Raw genomic sequence first — 19,900 nt, forward strand, 5'->3', positions numbered from 1 at the left:
TTGTTAATCCAGGGCATATTGTTAACTGAAAAAGTCGTAAAAACGAAAATGAAAAAAATGAAAAAAAGAGGGTTCGAGTTCGGGTTTATTTGCCTCAAGTGTCAGAGAACCCCAGAGTCCTTGCCACAATTACCAGCGTCGCCTTACATCTCTCTTGGGTGGAAAAGAGTTCTGGTTTGTTCGCCTCAAGTTTCGAACTCGTGGGGTCCTTCAACCATCACCAGCGTCGCCTTACATCCCTTTGTTAGGTGGAATGGGCAGGAATAATTGGGCGTCCCCTCATACCACTGCGCCATACCACCCCTCCTCGGGCGTCCCCGATTGAAAGTCAGGAGCAAACTTGGCATCTATAACCCTGTGAGGGAAGGAGCAGCAAGTGTCAGTCAAGGAAGGAGTAGCTGGTGCGGTGTTCATAACACGGAAGGAGCAACCCACAGTAACAAAAAAGGAAAGCGCGACCCTGACCATGCTTCAGCCCAACACCTCACCACAAAACAGCATACATGGTCTCAAGCTTAGCTTGTTATTATTCTCTATTCCCATCACTTCCAACCACCCTCCATCTACTCCCCTATCCTCACCTCCCAAGCCCTCACAACCCCATCATCCCCCGTCGTAACCAACATCTCCTCGTGCCTCCCCTCCGCCCCCTTATCAAACCTCCTACACCAAGTAACATGATTAACCTCATACGGCCCATGCGCAGCCTCCACCTTCGCCCTAACCTTCCACTCATTTGTCTCTTCATCCTCCTCATAAACAACCAACAACCCATCCCCCCCCGTCGTAGCCACCAATCCACTCTCCCCACTCCAACCAACCGAGTAAATCTCCCTGGTGTGAACCCTCGGCAACACCCCCTTAACCTCCCACTCCTCCCTCAAACTCTGCCTCATCCTATTCGGCACCCCTCCCCACCTACTATCCCCCTCCTCTTCCTCCCCCTCCTCCTCCTTGAGTTCCCAAACTTTTACCCCCCCCTCCGCCCCAGCAGTCATCAACCTCTGATACCTCCCATTTTCCCTCTCCCTTTTCTCCCACTCAACCCCCCAAACAGTCCCAACCCCCCCCTCCAGCACACTCACACACCCCCACTCCCCATCCTGATCCTCCCTCCAAACCCTAACCGTATCATCATAACTCCCACTAGCCAAACAATCACTCCCATACCTCCTCCCATCATGCCTCTTCCCCTGTTTAAAACCCGGCGCAAAAGCCACAGTTTTCACATCCCCATCATGCTCACTTAAAACAGCAACCGTCTCCCAATCCTCATCCTCCTCTCCATCCTCCCCTCCCGATAAGTGCTCCCATATCCAAATCGATTTATCCCTACTGCAAGTAGATAGATACTGTCCCGACGGACTAAAACTTAACGACTTGACTTCGTTTTCGTGGCCTTCGAGCACGAGGGTGAATTCCCATTCTTCCTCCTCCTCTTCCTCCTCCTCCTCCCCTTGACCGATGGGTTTTTCGAGTGTGGCAGCAGGGTTGTAAGTCCAGATCCCGGCCGTGGAGTCAAAACTGCCGGTTACGAGACGTAGGGTTTGAGAGGAAGAGGAAGGTTGCCAGGCGCAAGATCGGATGGAGCGGCTGTGACCCCCCGTGAGGGACGAGTGCTTTGAAAAGGTCGCGAGGGAAAACACGGTGACGGTCTTGTCGTGGGTTGTTGCTAGGAGGGGGAGGGAGGGGTGGGGGGTTGATTGCCAGGCGCGGGTGTAGAGGTCGGGAGTGAAGGTTGCTAGCGGGAGGAGTTGTATTGGTGGTGGTGGCATTGTTGCGGTTGTGGTCTGGAGATGGGGAATTGATAGCTAGAAAAGGGAACGGTGAGTAATATGGTAGAGCTGGAGGAGGAGGAAATAATCTTACCAAAAAAAAAGTATAAATCTGTCACCTAATGTCCATCGCGGTTGTGACTGTTGACTAGTAAAGAGTGCCCCTCCAAAAAGCGCCCCTCACTGGCAGAATTACGGCCACCAGCTCCGATCCCGCTGAGAGCCCCACTTACACCGAGAGCTTCCCTGGATGATGGTTGCAATCAGAACAGTCAACATAACTAACTGTATGGCTCCCCAGTTAAGATAAGACAAATCATTCTCTTTCATATATTACTCAAAATCGCTATCCCTAATAAACCAGAATGCTGCTATCAAAATATGCTGTTTACTGTTCTCACCTCGGTCCGTCCCTGAATGTTGCCCAAACTAAAAGACCCAAACCCTCATCCCATCCCATCCCATCCCATCCCATACCCAAAACGCCTTGAATATCAAACTATGTACTTATGCACTCCCCAACCCAGCCGCCTCCCTCGCCTCCTCAGCCGACAACCTCACCTCCACCCCCCCACTCACCATCCTCTCGTCCTCCTCCCTAATCCTCCTCTCCACCTCCATCTTCCCATCCTTCCCCCAATACCCCGCCTTCTCCTCCCCCTTCACGCAAGCCTCCGTAATGAGCACATACGGCGTCGGCGCATCGTACATCGGCTCCGCCAACACCCTCTCCATCTCCATCTTCAGCCCTCTCGCCCCCGTCTCGTTCTTCGCTGCCCTTTCCGCGATGGCGTACAGTGCCGACCGGGTGAAGAACAGCTTGCTAGGGTAGGTTTCAAACAGGGCCGTGTATTGCGCCACGAGGCTATTTCTTGGTTCAGTCAAGATGCGATAGAGCTCTTCGAGAGAGAGTGGACTAAGCGCGCAGATGTTGTGCAACCTGCCAATGAGCTCGGGGATAAAGCCAAAGGCTTGGAGATCCGCGGGTGTGGTTAGGTCGAGGGGAGTGAAGTTGGATTCAAAGATTGGTTGGTGAGGGAGATGGCGGTAGGATTCCAGAGGAAGGATATCCTTCAGACTGTTTGTCGAGGAGAATGACCTCCCGCCTCGGATTTCTGAACCGAACCCGATGGAGGGTTTGGATACCCTCCTCAGAACGGTTTTATCCAGCCCTACAAAGGCGCCACAGAAAACAAACAGAATGTTGGTGGTATCAATGGTGTACTGGTCGACTTTCCCCGATGGGGGCGCTTGTGGTGGTGTGGTTGATCCGTAACCGGTGGGGGGCTGGTTTTGCGTGCGGGAGGGCCGGTTGTCCTTGACAGTGATGGTGACCTTGGTGCCTTCTACCAGCTTCAGCAATGCTTGCTGAACACCCTCTCCGCCTACGTCTCTTCCGTTGACGGTTTCTTTTCTAGCGATCTTGTCAAACTCGTCGAGGACAATGATTCCATGCTCGGCGGCCTTAACGTCGTAGTTGGCTTCGATGAGGAGACGCTCGATGCAGGATTCGACGTCTTGGCCGATGTAGCCTGCTTGGGTGAAGGAGTTGCAGTCGCTGATGGTGAAGGGGACGTTGAGTTTTTTGCTGAGGGTTCTGCACGGCTGTAAGCAAGGGGCCCAATTCTACATCAGCAAAGAAGTGAACTCACTCCAAGATATACGTCTTTCCCACGCCCGTAGGACCAATCAAGAGCAGGTTACTCTTGTCAATCTTGACATGGTTTGGCACCGTCATGTCCTCCTGAATGTAAAAGTTGTCCGAGGGTGCCTCAAATGGGTCTTCGAGAACTTCGTTGTGGGTGCCCCGTACGGACTCGTGGTGACCGGGAAATTCGTCTTCAGCAACATGGCGGATGTTAGTCTGCTGCCGCCACGATTTGGGAGCATAAGCAGAACGATGAGAGTGCCTTCGCCCACCTTCGACAGGGTGTACAGGCGCGCTGTAACCTGTGCGCTCAAAAATCTCGCGGTCCTGAGCAAACTTTTGTCTCTGAATCTTTTCCCTCAGATGTTGATCCTGCAGCTCGTGGTGTTGACGCCGCCGGAGCCCTTGGTAGTGGTTGAAGATGACGGAGCAGATGGTCTTCTTCGCCCGGTCCTGGCCCACCACGTAATCGTCTACCCTCTTTTTCAGATCTCGGGGGTAGAACTGGGGGACGCCAAACTTGGACTTGGAGAAGATGGGACCGCGGCCGGTGTCCTGTGTCGGATCGTAGCTTGACGTGAAGCCCGAGTTGAAGTAACTAGATCGGCGGGGGGAGGCGAGGAGGATGCTCGAGGTTGAATAGGCTGGGCTCCGAAGCCGGGCAAATCGCCGTGTTGCGCATAGAGGCGCCAGCGGTCTAGTCAAGACCAACATGATGGTGTGCTTGAGCTACTGTCATGCTCGGGAGAAGGCAGCTCGCGGGTGCGATCGGCGTACGTGGTAGGGGTCGGAGCACGGACGGTAAGGGTCAGGAAGAGGCGTAGGTGATTTAAGAATGTTTTAGTAACAAGAGGTTTGCCGGTATCAGTCAGGATGGAGAAAAACCGAGAAGAGAGTGTTTGTGATGGCACACATCATGGTGCTAGCCCGTGAGACAATGGCACCGGTGGTTAGAGCACCTGGATGACCCGGAGAGCGGGGGAGAAGCACCGACCACCGCCCGCGCGTCGCGCATCTCCCATGTCTTGTTGGAGAGAGCTCTCCACCTCCACCTGAGCTCCGGAAAGCTCCCCTCCTTGTCTGCCCGTCAGTGCTCGTCAGTGGCAGTGTCAGTGTCATCTTAGCAAAGACCCCACCAAACCTAGCTCAGCCAGAAGGAGGCGAATCGGGTCATGGCGTCGATATCAGCTCCCCCTCTCTATCTCTTCTTGTCCGAACTTCGGCTGGCGTGGGCTGGACTGGTCGGACTGCTGCATCTCTGCGATAAGCGGGCTTCAGGCTTCCCTCCAGGGGCTGGTCACAGATGAATGGCGCATGAGTTTTGGCTCCCAACGGGCACGGCACAGAAAGGGGCATTGCTGCAGGCAATACACGCATACAAATACACGCTGGGTTTGCACCAGGCGTGGAGCCCCTGCCCACTGGTGGGTTGTATTGGGCTGCACTAGGAGGGGCTCCAATGATGTAATTAGCATCTACATACCAACTGAAAGACCCCTTTGGGCTTTTATCAACCTCACACCACATCTTCCCAGAACACACCATCTATATCTGTGTCGAATCCAGCGAGAGCCCAATCTTTCGTTTCTCTCCTCGACGTCTTCTTCCCACCCTAGCAACAATTTGAAAGCGTTCTCGTCTTGATAGCTTGTCCCGGAAGCGTCAGCTGGCTGCCCCTCCTTCAAGTCACGCTAAGAAGCACCCTACGAGGCGATTTGATATTCCTGTTTGAGGTACTCTTCAATTCACAAATTTTCATCAAACAAGATGGATCCCGTTGCTCTTGAATCGTCCAACACCCTGGCCAAGAATGGTCATACCGCTGGTAACATCCCCAATGATGGAACTGGTACGTCCTATCCCAACATGCCAAGATATGGACTGGCAGTGAAGCTGACATGAATCAGGCGTGGTTGCCCTCGATCCCTATCTTGAGCCATTCAAGCCTGCGTTGAAGAGACGCTTTGACAAGGCTCAAGAATGGATCAAGAAGATTGAGAAGACCGAAGGTGGTCTGGACAAGTTCAGCAAGGTATGATCCACCACTGCCAATGACAGGGACTTTACTGACCATCCCAGGGCGCCGACACGTTTGGCATCCATCAAAATGACGACGGCAGCATCTACTACAAGGAATGGGCACCCAATGCCAAACAGGCAGCTGTCATTGGTGAATTCAACAACTGGGACCGCAATGCCCATCGCATGACGAGGAACGACTTTGGTGTCTTTGAGATCACCATTCCTCCCACCTCTGACGGCAAAGCTGCCATCCCCCACAACTCCAAGATCAAGATCTCTCTTGAGCTCCCAGACGGGCAGTGGATCGACAGACTACCGGCTTGGATCAAGTATGTCACCCAGGATCTCTCCGTCTCGCCCGCCTACGATGCTCGGTTCTGGAACCCCCCCGCCTCTGAGAGGTACTCTTTCAAGCACCAGAGGCCCAAGAGGCCAGAGAGCTTGAGGATCTACGAAGCCCATGTCGGTATCTCGTCACCAGAGCTCAGGGTTACCACCTACAAGGAATTCACCAAGAACATGCTCCCACGCATCAAGAGCCTGGGTTACAACGCCATCCAGCTCATGGCCATCATGGAACACGCCTACTATGCCAGCTTCGGCTACCAGGTCAACAACTTCTTCGCCGCCAGCAGCAGATATGGCCCGCCTGAGGACCTGAAGGAGTTGGTCGACACGGCTCACAGCCTGGGACTCGTTGTTCTTCTCGATGTTGTTCACAGTCACGCTTCCAAGAACGTCCTGGACGGCCTGAATGAGTTTGATGGCACAGACCACCAGTACTTCCACGCGGGTGCCAAAGGAAAGCACGAGCTCTGGGACAGCAGACTGTTCAACTATGGCCACCATGAGGTGCTCAGATTCCTCTTGAGCAACTTGAGATTCTGGATGGACGAGTACCACTTTGATGGATTCCGGTTCGACGGTGTTACTAGCATGCTTTACCTTCATCACGGTATTGGAACGTAAGTCTTAGAGCCTATCCCTAACCCCGTGGCAGTCATTGACCGACACTTAACAGCGGCTTCTCGGGTGGTTACCATGAGTACTTTGGTGCTGATGTCGACGAGGAGGCTGTTGTCTACCTCATGTTGGCCAACGAACTGCTTCACGAACTCTACCCTGACGTCATCACGGTTGCTGAGGATGTCTCTGGCATGCCGGCGCTTTGTCTGCCACTCTCACTGGGTGGTGTTGGCTTCGACTACAGACTTGCCATGGCCATTCCCGACATGTGGATCAAGATCCTCAAGGAGAAGAAGGATGAGGAGTGGGACATTGGCAACATTACCTTCACCCTCACCAACCGCCGCCACGGCGAAAAGACGATCGCCTATGCCGAGAGTCACGATCAAGCGTACGTTTCTCCTCACCCAAGAGATTTGCTATTTTGATGCTAACTCTACTCTAGTCTTGTCGGTGACAAGTCTCTCATGATGCATCTGTGCGACGCTGAGCTCTACACCCATATGTCTACGCTCACCCCATTGACCCCGGTTATTGACCGCGGTATGGCCTTGCACAAGATGATCCGTCTGTTGACCCATGCTCTCGGAGGCGAGGGTTACCTCAACTTTGAGGGCAACGAGTTTGGTCACCCCGAGTGGTTGGACTTCCCCCGCGAGGGCAATCAGAACTCTTTCTGGTATGCTCGCCGCCAGCTGAACCTGACCGAGGACCGCCTCCTTCGGTATCAGTTCCTCAACAACTTTGACCGCTCCATGAACTTGTGCGAGAACAAGTATGGCTGGCTGCATGCTCCCCAGGCGTACATCTCCCTCAAGCACGAGGGTGACAAGGTCATCGTCTTTGAGCGGGCTGGCGTGGTGTTTGCTTTCAACTTCCACCCAACACAGAGCTTTGAGAACTACCGCATCGGTGTCGATGTCGCAGGCACATATAGGGTTGTGCTCGACTCTGACACCAAGGAGCACGGCGGCTTTAGCAGAGTCGACTCGAACACACGGTTCTTCACCGAGCCTCTGGAGTGGAACCACCGGAGGAACTGCACTCATATCTACCTCCCTTGCAGGACTGCTCTGGTCTTTGCTTTGGAGTCGACCACCACTCCCAACGGTCACTGACTGCAGCAGGCGGTGTCTTGGGTCACCCGGTTAGGTGGCTTTTAAATACTGGGTTATCAAAAGGTGTTGGAGGCATATTCTTGTTGTAGATATTTTCTTGTAAAAGCGGATGGGAAAATCCCCAAAGATAGACAGGTTCACACAAAAATGTATGAGAATGTACATTGAGCAATTGGTGTGTTATGTTTCAAAAGTCTTGAGTGGGAGGAGCTTCGTTCGTGCGAGGATCCAAGCTGTCAATTGAGTTCAGCCAAAACCCAATCAGCTCCAGGGGCTCCATCCCGGGACGTCCCGGTAAGCCATCTCAACAGCAGCGGGACAGTTCTCAGGATTGGCAACGGCCATTGAGGGGAAACCAACGCCCAAAAGAATATGCAACTGCCATGATGCAATAGTCCAATCAGGTCCAGAGCTCCCCTTGAAAATTGCAAAAGGATTGGCCCAAGAGCGGGGGACCACGGACCATCACCTGCTAGATAGTTACAGTGGTGAGGGGAAAGACCTCGACAGGTTCGTGAGAGATCGGGGAAAGGAAAGAAGGGAAGAGCTGGAAGCCAACAGAATGGCTGGTGCTGTCGAGAAAATGTGGGTCCGCTCAGTCAAAAAGCTCCAAACTTGGAATCCGTCAGGTCACGTGGAAAGATGGAGCTCCGCAGCTTCTAGCCGAAAGCTCATCGAGAGATTTTCGAACCCGTTTTCTTCCTCCTCCAAGCCATTCTCTCTGCCTTGCACATCCACCATCCAAGTCCGCCCTTACCATCGTCAAGATGTTCAAGAGGTGAGTTGCTGCTGATCCAGCCATGGACTCTCCCTGTCGTCGGCTTCCCGATCCCCAATCGAGGTTAATTGAGAACTAACCCAAGGCTCTTCTGCCCTCCCCCTCAACAGCGGCATTTCCGCCTTCGCCCGGACGGCTCGTCCCTCCTTCGCGGCGGCGACTCGTCGCGCCGTTCGCCCGGCCCCCCTCAACTTCAGAACCCCTGCCCTCAGCAGATTCGCCAGCACGGCCGGTGTTGGTGATGGCAAGATCTACCAGGTCATCGGTAAGCTCGACCGGCCAGACCACAAGCATGCGCCCACACTAGAGGTGGGACAATCCGGGAAAATTCAGCTAACCATGTCTCTCCCAACCAACAGGTGCCGTCGTCGATGGTTAGTAACCGCAACACCACCCAGCAAAAACAATCTTGACAATGTCGTCCCCGAGATCATTGTCGCTGACCCCCTGCCCACAGTCAAGTTCGACACCGAGAAGCTCCCCCCCATTCTCAACGCCCTTGAGACCCAAAACGGTGGCAACAAGCTTGTCCTCGAGGTCGCGGTACGCCAAGACTCCCACCTCCACATCCCACCAACCACACACGTGTACTGACAGCCCGCACAGCAACATCTCGGCGAGAACGTCGTGAGATGTATTGCCATGGACGGTTGGTTTCCGCTATATCCGGCAGTTGTTGGACTATTTTCTGAGACGCTATTTAGGTACCGAGGGTCTGGTTCGCGGCGCCAAGGCCGTTGATAGTGAGTTTTTTACCCTCAACTACACCAGCATGTCCAATATCAGACAGCTAACCATGTCACAGCCGGTGCTCCCATCACCATCCCGTGAGTTTATTTGACGACAAGGACAACAGAGTATGATCGGGGACACCCAACTGACGTTTGCTAGTGTCGGCCCTGCCACTCTTGGTCGTATCATGAACGTCACCGGTGACCCGATCGACGAGCGTGGACCCATCAAGACTGACAAGCGCCTCCCCATTCACGCCGAGGCTCCCGAGTTCATTGAGCAGTCCACCACCGCCGAGATTCTCGTTACCGGTATCAAGGTCGTCGACCTCCTCGCCCCCTACGCCCGTGGTGGAAAGATTGGTCTCTTCGGTGGTGCCGGTGTCGGCAAGACTGTGTTCATTCAGGAGCTCATCAACAACATCGCCAAGGCCCACGGTGGTTACTCCGTCTTCACTGGTGTCGGTGAGCGTACCCGTGAGGGTAACGATCTGTACCACGAAATGCAGGAGACTTCCGTCATTCAGCTTGATGGCGAGTCCAAGGTCGCCCTGGTCTTCGGTCAAATGAACGAGCCTCCTGGAGCCCGTGCCCGTGTCGCCCTTACCGGTCTTACCGTCGCTGAGTACTTCCGTGACGAGGAGGGTCAGGATGGTGAGTTATATATATGCCTCAATCCTTGGAGAGTCGGGAAAAACGCTAACCTGATGCTTCTTAGTGTTGCTCTTCATTGACAACATTTTCCGCTTCACCCAGGCCGGTTCCGAGGTATCTGCCCTTCTTGGTCGTATCCCTTCTGCCGTCGGTTACCAACCCACCCTCGCCGTCGACATGGGTGGTATGCAGGAGCGCATCACCACCACCACCAAGGGTTCCATTACCTCCGTCCAGGCCGTCTACGTCCCTGCTGACGATTTGACTGATCCTGCCCCCGCCACCACCTTCGCCCATTTGGACGCCACCACTGTCTTGTCCCGTGGTATCTCCGAGTTGGGTATCTACCCCGCCGTCGACCCTCTCGACTCCAAGTCTCGTATGCTCGACCCCCGCATTGTCGGTGAGGAGCACTACCAGACCGCCACCCGTGTCCAGCAGATCCTCCAGGAGTACAAGTCTCTTCAGGATATCATTGCCATTCTTGGTATGGACGAACTTTCTGAAGCCGATAAGCTTACCGTCGAGCGTGCCCGCAAGATCCAGCGTTTCCTGAGCCAGCCTTTCACTGTCGCCCAGGTTTTCACTGGTATCGAGGGTAAGCTCGTCGACCTCAAGGACACCATCGCCTCCTTCAAGGCCATTCTTTCTGGTGAGGGTGATGACCTCCCCGAGGGTGCTTTCTACATGGTTGGTGACTTTGCTTCCGCCCGCGCCAAGGGTGAGAAGATTCTTGCCGAGCTTGAGGCGAGCGCTTAATTTGGTGGTGGCGAGGTGTAAAAGTGGGAAGGAATCGGCGACCTGTGTATAGAAGCGAAAATGGTTTCCGGGGAGTTCCCTAGCTCAGTCAAGTTTCTTTTGTGAGCTGTGTATCAATTGAGTCTTTCCACGTTATCACTGTGTGTATCCCGTTGTTATGTCTGTTCCATTTCGTCTGATGTCTGCGTGTGAAAGTCTCGGCATTAGATTTGGTACACATGGTGGTGGGATAAAAGGTGGGGCCAATGGGAGATTTTGATTGCTGATAAATAGTAAATGAAGGTTTAGCCTGTGTCGTCCTGTGCGCTTTGTGAAAGAGCAGTTGTCGTATGGGTGACGGGATTTTAAGAGTCCGTCGAATGGAGGGCTTTGGGGGGTTAATATCCGGGGATTAAACCATGTGATGTGAATCCGGGGTGTCGATCCAGGCCTGGGGATCATGGGGGTATGGAAAGGGGATTGATGGGGGGATGGTGAGTAGGAGGGACGGGTAAGGGAAAGAGTATACAGTGACAGGTCTTGGCCGCAGGAGATTTCTTTCTGCTGGGAGGACATCATCGTCATCCTCCCCACTCTATTCTTTTCGTTTCAACCTCAATTGAATCACCGACGGTCAGCCATGGCTTGGTCGATGTCGACTCTAGTCCGGCTTGTTGCCCTGGCTGCTGGGGGTGTTATGGGAGCGCAGTTGACGGCTGTGACTTATCCTAATAATGCTACTAGTAAGCCGCAGATGTGAGTTTTTTCCTCTGTCTCTTCACTACTTATGGTGTGCGTGGTTGGGTTGTTTTTGGCCCTCCACCAAGCAGCCTTTGTTTAACGTGGTCATGATGGCTGTGGTCTCCTTTTTTCTTTTTTTCTTTTTTTCTTTTTTTTCCATGGAGGGGAATAGGATGTGAGAGACTTTGGTTTAGGTAGTTGAGTGATGGGAACCCAGAGGATGAAGGCGGAAAGGAGGGAAGGAAGGGGGGGGGTTTTGTCTGGTAAAATTTGGGAGCTGATGATAAATTTGGCAACAGGCACGTCTACGTCCCCGACAAGCCCTGGTCCGGTCAGGGAAAAGGACCGCTGGTTGTCGCGATCCACTCCTGCCAGAGCTCCGGGCCGAGTTATTTTAATAATGCAAAGATCCCTTGGAGGCAGGGGAGTGACAGGAAGGGGTATGTCACTGTCTGGCCTAGCAGTCCCAACAATGGGGGTTGGTGAGTCTTCTCTCTCTCTCTCTCTCTCTCTCTCTCTCTCTCTCTCTCTCTCTCTCCTCTTGTCCTCCCAATCTGACGATCGAAGCTGGGATGTGAGCTCGAAGAGATCCTTGGTCAGGAACGGAGGTGGTGACAGCCACGCGATTGCAAACATGATCCTCTACGCAATTGAAAAATACAACATTGACAAGGAAAAAGTTTTTGTCACGGGGGGTTCGTCGGGGGGGATGATGAGCAATGTCATGGCGGCTGCGTATCCTGATTTGATCAGGGCTGTTTCGCTTTATAGCGGGGTGCCGGCGGGTTGTTTTGTTAGTAGTGGAGGGGGGGTGGCGCAGTGGAATAATAGTTGTAGTGGGGGCAGAGTAGAGCTTCCGCTGAGCAGTGGTATGTTTCCCCCTTCCTGTTCTCTTCAAACGTGGGATGCTTATATGGGTGACAGGGGGAATGTGGTGAGAGCAATGTACCCAGGGTATACCGGTCCTAGACCCAGGATGCAGGTCTGGCATGGCAGTGCGGATGGGACTCTGAACCCGAACAACTACCAGGAGACGATCAAGCAGTGGACGAATGTGTTTGGGTTGAGCCAGACGCCGACGAGCACGGTGCAGAATTTCCCGGAGAGGAACTACAGGACAGAGAACTATGGGACGGAGGGGATGTTGCAGGGGATTTGGGCGCAGGGGGTGGGGCATAGTGTTCCGAGTAATTTAACGGCTAGTGAGCAGTGGTTTGGGATTTAGGGGGGTGATGTGAGGTGTTGGTGAGATGGATGGAGATGTTGGTCGTGGAAGGGGACGTGTTGGTTGGGATAGGAGGAGATGTTGGTCGTGGAAGAGGCGATGGGTGGTTGGAGAGTATGAAGCAGTGTTTGGTGATGTGTTGGTTGTTTGGGAAAAGAGCTGCTGCTGGCCGGTAGGGTAGGCAGCTCGATGAATCAAAACAGAAACAACTAAGAAAATAAAGTATAGCCCAAAATGCAATACCAAAAAGTAGCTTTGCCACGGACTCGAACCAGGCAGTGCCGGCGCCAGCGCTACGGGTCGACTTCGCCCTGACATAGGTACTATGGGTTAACTGAGGCAACCGCTCGAGACCGCCACCTTAGGCCACTTGGACATTGATATTTGTTGAGGATCTGTGTTATGGGTTGCGCTCCTGTTTTGTCCGGATGGTGGGACTCGATCGTTCCTGCCATTTTTGACTTGACTTGGTTCTCGAAGGTTGCTCTTTCCTTTGCTGAATCTTTAAGTCGAGAGTTGTCAGCTCTGTCCAATGAGAAGTAACGACTCTTGTCGACTATCTGACCTATGCTTGACGCACCGATACTCAGGTAGGGTTGAGAAGCTGTTTATTTTCTTCGTGATTGATTGAAGGTGGGCTTATCACTTCTGACAACTTATGGCACACCATGTTTAAAATGAAGATTCCCCCTCGGGTTTAACGCAAATCGCTCGGCCGTCACCGTCGGGGAATCGACTGGCGGAAAGTTGAGTGCTACACCTACTCGAGCGGAGTCTATTGTCCGAGGTATGTGTGTGTACAGCCCCATGCGAATGTTGGCTAGCGGTTACCCGAGTATCAAAATCTGGATTGGGAAACTAAATCAAGAGCCATGATATGTCTACCGACCGACTTCTCTCGGAAACCCTGTGTCGTGATGAGAGCTGGTGACGCAGACTTGAGCCAGCTCGCTGTCGAACAACATATAGTTAGCCTCTCCCAGAAGCATAGGTTTGCCAGAATCTATTGATCCATCATAGCCTATCGACCCCAACTAACAGGGGCATCTTGAAGCTGCCAGTGTTATGATTACCTAATAATTACCTACTGATACTAATTTGGCCCTTGGATACAACAAGCACCATAGGAGCACCATAGGAGCACCATAACGAACACACAGCTCACCACAACCCAAACCGAGAACTTGGCAGTTCGCGCATCCATGTTTGCTGTCCAGTTGTAAGACATTGGCCAAGGAATACACACAACCACCAACTGTTAGTAAGGTCATCTGTTCCATTACCCCTTGGAAACCCCCAATCTACCTCTAGGGTTACTAGCAAGTTACAATCAGAGATTCGACGCTCGAAAATTGTGCCTACAACCGATGAAATGGGAACATACGAGATGGTCAACTTCGTCAATATTTATTGCATCTTGACCACAAAATTGATACCTGATTTCTGATGATACTTTCGACATCCAGCGCATAGAAGACATGAAAGTCAAGCTACCACTGATGCGAACCATTTCCTCGAAGGTTCTTATTATAAAGCCATTGTGCCACATAACGGATTGATCGTGAGTTCAACCTTGCTATGAAGTTTCCCGAAGCAGTGTGGTCACCTCCTGGTTATCTGGTATATCTTGATCAGTGTAACCGATTACACAGCGTCGAGGTATAGCAGCCTTTCTGGAACTGGTTCGTTTTCGGTCTCGGAACACCAACATCATACTGTTTCTTTACCTATTCAAGCATTGTTTTGTCACCTTCTCTTTGTTATGAGCCGTTTTAGGTATGCCTCACTGAAACCAAAAACCACACAGTACACTCTTCTCTTATACGTGAGGCAAATAGGGCAACATTCGTGACTGCAATCCTTCCAAGATTCATTCCATACTTTGGTAGTAGCCAGGCACGGAAGGATGCCACAGGCTCGATTTTCAATCAATCAATCAATCAATCAATCAATCAATCAACCAATCAATCAATCAATCAACCAATCAATTAAGCAAGCCCAAATAGTTAATAGACAGTCTTTTCAGTCTCTTTTTAGCTACTCTAAGTAGCTTATCTACCACTTATGATTTTGGACCTGAAATCATCAGAGGCGATCTTGGCCAGTGTCTAATAAGCTTCAAGCATGCGTCTGTCCAACAATAGAGGAGGATTCACCTAGAAGCCTGATAAGCTCGTTTTGATATTCTCTAGTATAGCAGACCCAAAGCCAAATTTCTCTGAGCTAAAAGTATTGATCTGGTTCAGCTAATATCAGAAACAACACGATATGCGTCTCGAGCCCACATAATCCCAGACACTATTTCCTTGATTAAAGTAACTAGAGGAACATACAACCACCTTGGTGGATGTTTGAATGGGATTTCCTTCAACACACGGTAATAGTCTGGTCGAAATCGAAGTTTTGTGGCTGATTTGTTTGATTTTTATCTTGAGCAAGACGAGGCTGTCGTTTGTGGCCTCGGAGGCGCACTAACAAAGCCATCTTGATTAACTCGGGTTTGAAGCTCCGAGACAAGCAAGACTTAGCAAGATATCAGTAATTCTAGTGTCACGAGATTCTGCCTAATCTTGGTGTTTTTTGCTTGATGTGTCCTTCCCGGCAAAAGTCTTCCATAACGGGCAGACGAACTGTCAAGCTCATTGTCGGCAGGATGGTTTCCACCACCACTGTCAACCATGCCCTTACCCACTGGCTCCATCAATCTATTGTCAAACCAGCAAGTCGGTAAACATTCTTTGTTCTAAGTCGTCTGCCCCTTAAGCCGCGTTGCACGCGTCATTCAGGGGTTTAGTCTACATGCTGCCGCCCTGGTATAATGTCTCCAGTCTTTCATGCCTATCGGTCTCGAATCCCAGGACCCGATTACTGCTGGGCTTGGCCATTCTGAAAACGAGTAGCTGCCTTCAGTCGGTTGTTTTCGCAAATATCTTGCAGTCCGTTCCTCGAGGTTGAGCATCGGCAGGTGGCCAAGCGGATTCCGACCTTACAGCCTACCACAACCCACACCCAACCCTGAACCTCCCTCAACTAGCCTGCTTTGTGTCATGAGATCTGATCCTGCGACATATTAACAATTTTGTCTGACACTTTTGGCAACTTTTCTCGTCTTTTATACATTCTCTGCTCTTGCTGCCAATGACTGACGGCAGGCGCTAGCAAGCCACCTTAACACAAGCCTTGGACCGCCGCAAAGAGAGTCTGAGACAACAGCTGCAGCCTTTTCATCCCAGTTTTGAGGCCACAAGATGATATTCAGACTCGACGAGCATTGATTCCTCCTTTTCGCATCTTTTCAAACAGTGCAACCGAGTCCTTTTTGCAGGTTCATCAAGGAGTCAAGACAAAGCTTCCGGGATCTTTTTCACAGGCACCCCGCCTGGTCCGACAGCCCCATCCTCCCACAGCCCTACCTTCACAGCCAGTCACCCCTTGGTTGTTTGTGATTTTGGTCATATTCAACCAAGCTGGCGTCAAATCGGCTGTCTCGGAGAGGGTGACCAGGGCTGTTAACAGGGTACATGCACCTCGGGTGAAACTCCCCCCACAGACAAGTACCCTGCTACCGCGACACGCCGCTAACCATTTCAGTGAGCGAAGCACGGTGTTCGGCCCCACGACTCGCGACAGTTTTTTGAGTGGCACAATCGCGAAGTTGTAGAATCTCTCTTCTGCCTCGTTGTCTGTCCATTCGCTTATCAGGTACGCGTTCTCCTTTCTCCCTGTCTCACTCCTCGTGCCCTTGGCCCTGTTTTTGATGCGTATTTGATTTGTACAGGAGTTCCTGTCCAAGTGAAGATGGTTCTGCGCCAGTGCAGCGCCAGGCTGTGCCCTTCTGGATTTTCTCAGAACACTGACAGCCATCACCATCATTTTCTTGGTGTTTCAACCACGGCATCCCATGTCCCCCCCCCTTTTTGTCATATCTAAGGCAAGCGCCACGGACCAAACCAGACACATGTGTACACACTGTTGACGGCATTTCCCCACATTTTTCTATGGTCAGCCTGCTGCCACTCCCACACGCAGCCTGGGGCAGAACCTCATTTTGGCAATTCAATCTATTCAATTTTTTTTTTTTTTAAATTGTCGCCGTCGATGCCGAGTATCATATTCATTTGTAATCTTCATCTGCGTTATCCTTCCACCTTTTAGTCCTGGCCTCCGGTATGCTAGCTATCCAGAGCTACCAAAACACCCGCTCAGCCTGGGAAGCAACGATAGGTACTGCAGCCTTCTCTGAACTCAGTATCCATCAGTTGTCATCAACCGCTACATTGATTCTCACCTGGACAGGCACCAATCTTTATCATTTTCATCAAAGGCGCTTTCATCTGACGACCTTTCAATTCATTTTCCGCCCCCATTCAGCCACTAATGCTATATAATAGCGATGACGACTGCAAAACCTCGCGCCCGTGGCCTTCCGTACCTGCATCGGAATTGGAAAAAGGCATACGACGGCCTGACGTCCCAGATGGGCAACAAGACATCTTCAGAGTCTCGTGACTCTGTTGATCAGATCACCGACCAGCTTGACACCACTCAACGCGCCGCCAAACGTCGCCGCCTCGAGAATGATCAAGATGTCTTTCCTCTCTACGAAGACTGGAGCAACTCCAAACGTGGTCTTCGCATCGAGGTTCTCAAAGTCAGTCACAAGGATGCTCCCCGGGTCAAAAATGGCATCATGAACGGACTGGTCCCGCCGAACATCAAAGATGTCTCGCAAATCAAGGCTCGATGTCAACTCACCATCATGGGATACAAAGGCGACCACCCCGTCGTCCTCCACGTCGACAGCCAGGTTTGTGACATCAAAGTCTTCAAGAACCCCGCTGGTCAGTCCCCCATGGCGCGTTTTTACTCCATCCGACCATTCCACATTCCAGAAGCCAAAATTTCCCTCGAACGCGACGACGACGCTGTGTTTGGTCTGGCCAACACGTACTCTGTGCATATTGAGCTTCAGTCTGCTGGTGATCCCAACTGGCCACCACGTGACCTCGTCACCGTCAGCGATGAGGATCTTTTGTACAGTAACAACAGCGGCGGGCTGCCACCACGACAATGGGTCATGAGCGCCAGTATTGCGGACATTTTTAACAAAAATCACCGTAAGACGATGCGGCTTAGAGTCAAAAAGCATGTCAGCCAAGATATCGCCACAAACTTTCTTATGGATGTGGACGTGCGGTGGTTGACGGCCATCTCCACCCAGAAGACTATGCGAGAGCACACTAAGGATGTTCTTCCTTGCATCACGGCGTTTGATCCTGATGGACACAACAAGGTGGTTGCGAATGGGAATGTCAATGGGGTTGCTGTCATCAATGGGGTCAACGGTGCCAATGGGGTGAATGGTGTCGGTGGTGTCAATGGGCAGGTCAACGGGGGGTCGCTCCCAGACACTCCCGACGAGTTCATGCCTGAGGGTGATACGACACCCAACAGGTCGAGACGCACAAAACAGAATGTCAACTACAATGTTAGGCAGATGTGGAATACGGCTGTTGGGAAGGAACCCAAGAAGCGGAGGAAGTTTGGCGACGCGGTGGAAAATGGGGCGAATCAGCAAGTTGACGAGCACGTCATCACCTACCTCCTGCCCCCAGAACAGGTGCAGATGGTGAAGTTCATCTGCATCGTCTGCGCCGCCGAGAACGACAATTTGACCCAGCTCCGGCTACACTACCAGAGCCACCCGCAGTACCTGTTCAGCTTGGAAATTCGGCCCAAGCTGGGCTGCTGCGTCACTGTCAAGCCCAACAGCGAGAACCCGGGCAGTCCGCTCAGACCTAAGGTGTACCAGCTTGGTCTACCGGTGGAACCGCTGGATGTGGAAAAATATGTGAATGGGGACGAGAGCTGGCTTGAGCATAGGCTGGGTCCGGACAACGATAGGGATGTTGTGAATAATGGGAAGCCGGCGAAGCCACAGCCAGTAAGTTAGTAGAGTGACACAGCAGTACATTCTTTCGCCTCGCACCCCCATCATCGCCAATTTCGTTATCGGCATCATCCCTCTTACCAACATCGTCACCGTCATCAACCAACACAACCGATTTTCAGTTACCTTCATGTCATTCCGCCATTTTTTTTTTTTTTTTTTTTTGTATTCAGCACACCACGGACAGAGCAAGTCGCTAATTTCAGCAGAAACCGGCCCCCAAAAAACCTACCAGACCAGTCGTCCTTGTTCCCAAGACGAAGCAGCCACTCTTTGACCCATACAGTAAAGTTGCCCTCGAACCCGGCACCCCAGTCCCTCAGTACCCGATAGACGACTCCTGGCTCTTGCTTAAGCACCGCGAGGCCCTGCAGGATTTCATCGATCTCAACCACGAAGAAAAAGAGTACATGCAAGAATGGGACGCCTTTATTCTCCGGAAGCATCTTTCGTCACAGCAGTACCTGCCCAAGGCGTTTTTGCAATTCGTGAAGGACAAGGCGGGGTGGCTGGTGGAGAAGCAGGCGAGGGCGGAAGAGTTTAGTAAACATGTTAGCACGCTGTTGGCGAGGAGGGTGTTGGGGGAGAATGAGGTGATTGAGTCGACGGCGTTGCTGAATGAGGCGAGGGAAAGGAAGAGCAAAGCGGTGAATGGAGAGGTTAGTGGTGGGGGTGGTGAGGAGGGGAGGAAGGGGAAGAGGACTGGGGGGTGTTGCGTGGGATGTGGGGAGCCGGTGCCGGTCAGTGAGATGGTTGTGTGTGGGAACAAGGTATGTTTTCTTGCCATCTTCTCGACAGACAGGTGACTAATTGTGGGAGCAGGAATGCACAAACCGGCTGTGGCACGATCGCTGTGTAGACGATAAGAAGACAGCGAAGAAGCTGGGCAGGAAATGGAAGTGCAAGGGCTGCAGGGCTTAGTTGTCCACGCTATCTGTCATCCTCGTCAAGACTTTATGAGGGTGTTTTACTTCTCTCTGCTCCAACCCAACGGCCGATATAGAAAAGAAGGAGGGAACTAATTGGGAAAGGACACGTTTGACTAGGGATTGATTTTATGGGAAAGAGGAAGGGAAGAAGGGTTACTTGCGTTGCATTTGCATATGGGGGGGAGGAGGCATTATATACCATTGATTCAGGGTACTCTGTGTTGCTGGCCTTTGCTTTTAACCTGGATGGATAGATGGGGGAGGCACCTGGGGGAGGCACCTGGGGAGGGAAAAGGAAGGGGGGAGATAAGGGGGAAAGGGGATGGGGGATATGTTGTAACTTGTGTAATAAGTTAAGAACTGAGCTTGCTGATGGGGTGTCTGGGAATATCGGTATAACGTTGGAACTGGCAAGATTTAATTTAAGCATGGGAGTGGAGAGAGGTGTTTACTATAATACTGTATGACATGATTGATATGGCCTTGGCTGCTGACATGCTTGAAACTGGATGGAAGTCGTGTGGCAGGTGCCATGGAGAGGATGTGGGCTACATTTTGGGCACATGAAATGTTCAAACTTGTCATTGCATCACTGCGCTCCTCCTTGGACACTGATCACCGACCG

General features: G+C 52.0%; 6 protein-coding genes across 6 annotated transcripts; 4 read left to right on the forward strand and 2 right to left on the reverse strand.

Annotated features, from left to right (window-relative positions):
• Window positions 1-563: 563 nt before the first annotated feature.
• On the reverse strand, window positions 564-1,775 carry CIA1 (Cytosolic iron-sulfur protein assembly protein; the record flags this gene model as incomplete). The annotated part of the gene is made up of 1 exon (XM_062949063.1): window positions 564-1,775. One exon carries the CDS (start codon window positions 1,773-1,775, stop codon window positions 564-566), a length of 1,212 nt encoding a protein of 403 aa, XP_062797285.1.
• Window positions 1,776-2,282: 507 nt separating this feature from the next.
• Window positions 2,283-4,747, reverse strand: MCX1 (ATP-binding protein; the record flags this gene model as incomplete). The annotated part of the gene is made up of 2 exons (XM_062949064.1): window positions 3,428-4,747; window positions 2,283-3,372 (listed from the first exon to the last, which is right to left on the reverse strand). Exons 1-2 carry the CDS (start codon window positions 4,135-4,137, stop codon window positions 2,283-2,285), a joined length of 1,800 nt encoding a protein of 599 aa, XP_062797286.1. The 5' UTR covers window positions 4,138-4,747.
• On the forward strand, window positions 4,509-7,529 carry GLC3 (alpha-1,4-glucan branching enzyme; the record flags this gene model as incomplete). The annotated part of the gene is made up of 5 exons (XM_062949065.1): window positions 4,509-5,272; window positions 5,331-5,455; window positions 5,503-6,410; window positions 6,467-6,802; window positions 6,857-7,529. The coding sequence occupies exons 1-5, from the start codon at window positions 5,191-5,193 to the stop codon at window positions 7,527-7,529; spliced, it is 2,124 nt and encodes a 707-aa protein (XP_062797287.1). The 5' UTR covers window positions 4,509-5,190.
• Window positions 7,530-8,296: 767 nt separating this feature from the next.
• Window positions 8,297-10,819, forward strand: ATP2 (atp2, beta subunit of the F1 sector of mitochondrial F1F0 ATP synthase; the record flags this gene model as incomplete). The annotated part of the gene is made up of 4 exons (XM_062949066.1): window positions 8,297-8,307; window positions 8,418-8,850; window positions 9,164-9,692; window positions 9,757-10,819. The coding sequence occupies 4 exons, from the start codon at window positions 8,297-8,299 to the stop codon at window positions 10,449-10,451; spliced, it is 1,668 nt and encodes a 555-aa protein (XP_062797288.1). The 3' UTR covers window positions 10,452-10,819.
• A 115-nt stretch (window positions 10,820-10,934) lies between these two features.
• QC764_605620 (uncharacterized protein) lies at window positions 10,935-12,396 on the forward strand (the record flags this gene model as incomplete). Its single annotated transcript, XM_062949067.1, has 3 exons — window positions 10,935-11,186; window positions 11,471-11,653; window positions 11,739-12,396. Exons 1-3 carry the CDS (start codon window positions 11,071-11,073, stop codon window positions 12,394-12,396), a joined length of 957 nt encoding a protein of 318 aa, XP_062797289.1. The 5' UTR covers window positions 10,935-11,070.
• Window positions 12,397-16,098: 3,702 nt separating this feature from the next.
• On the forward strand, window positions 16,099-19,545 carry QC764_605630 (uncharacterized protein). The gene is made up of 3 exons (XM_062949068.1): window positions 16,099-18,340; window positions 18,556-19,116; window positions 19,169-19,545. The coding sequence occupies exons 1-3, from the start codon at window positions 16,790-16,792 to the stop codon at window positions 19,265-19,267; spliced, it is 2,211 nt and encodes a 736-aa protein (XP_062797290.1). The 5' UTR covers window positions 16,099-16,789; the 3' UTR covers window positions 19,268-19,545.
• The last annotated feature ends 355 nt before the right edge of the window (window positions 19,546-19,900 follow it).

The sequence above is a fragment of the Podospora pseudoanserina genome, chromosome 6, assembly GCF_035222485.1.
Source record: "Podospora pseudoanserina strain CBS 124.78 chromosome 6, whole genome shotgun sequence".
Classification (NCBI taxonomy): domain Eukaryota; kingdom Fungi; phylum Ascomycota; class Sordariomycetes; order Sordariales; family Podosporaceae; genus Podospora; species Podospora pseudoanserina.

Coding starts and splice junctions, on each gene's coding strand:
- QC764_605630 (XM_062949068.1), top strand. CDS start 16,790: ATGACGACTGCAAAACCTCGCGCCCGTGGCCTTCCGTACCTGCATCGG. Junction 18,341..18,555: donor AGCCGGCGAAGCCACAGCCA/GTAAGTTAGTAG, acceptor TAATTTCAGCAG/AAACCGGCCCCCAAAAAACC. Junction 19,117..19,168: donor TGGTTGTGTGTGGGAACAAG/GTATGTTTTCTT, acceptor TTGTGGGAGCAG/GAATGCACAAACCGGCTGTG.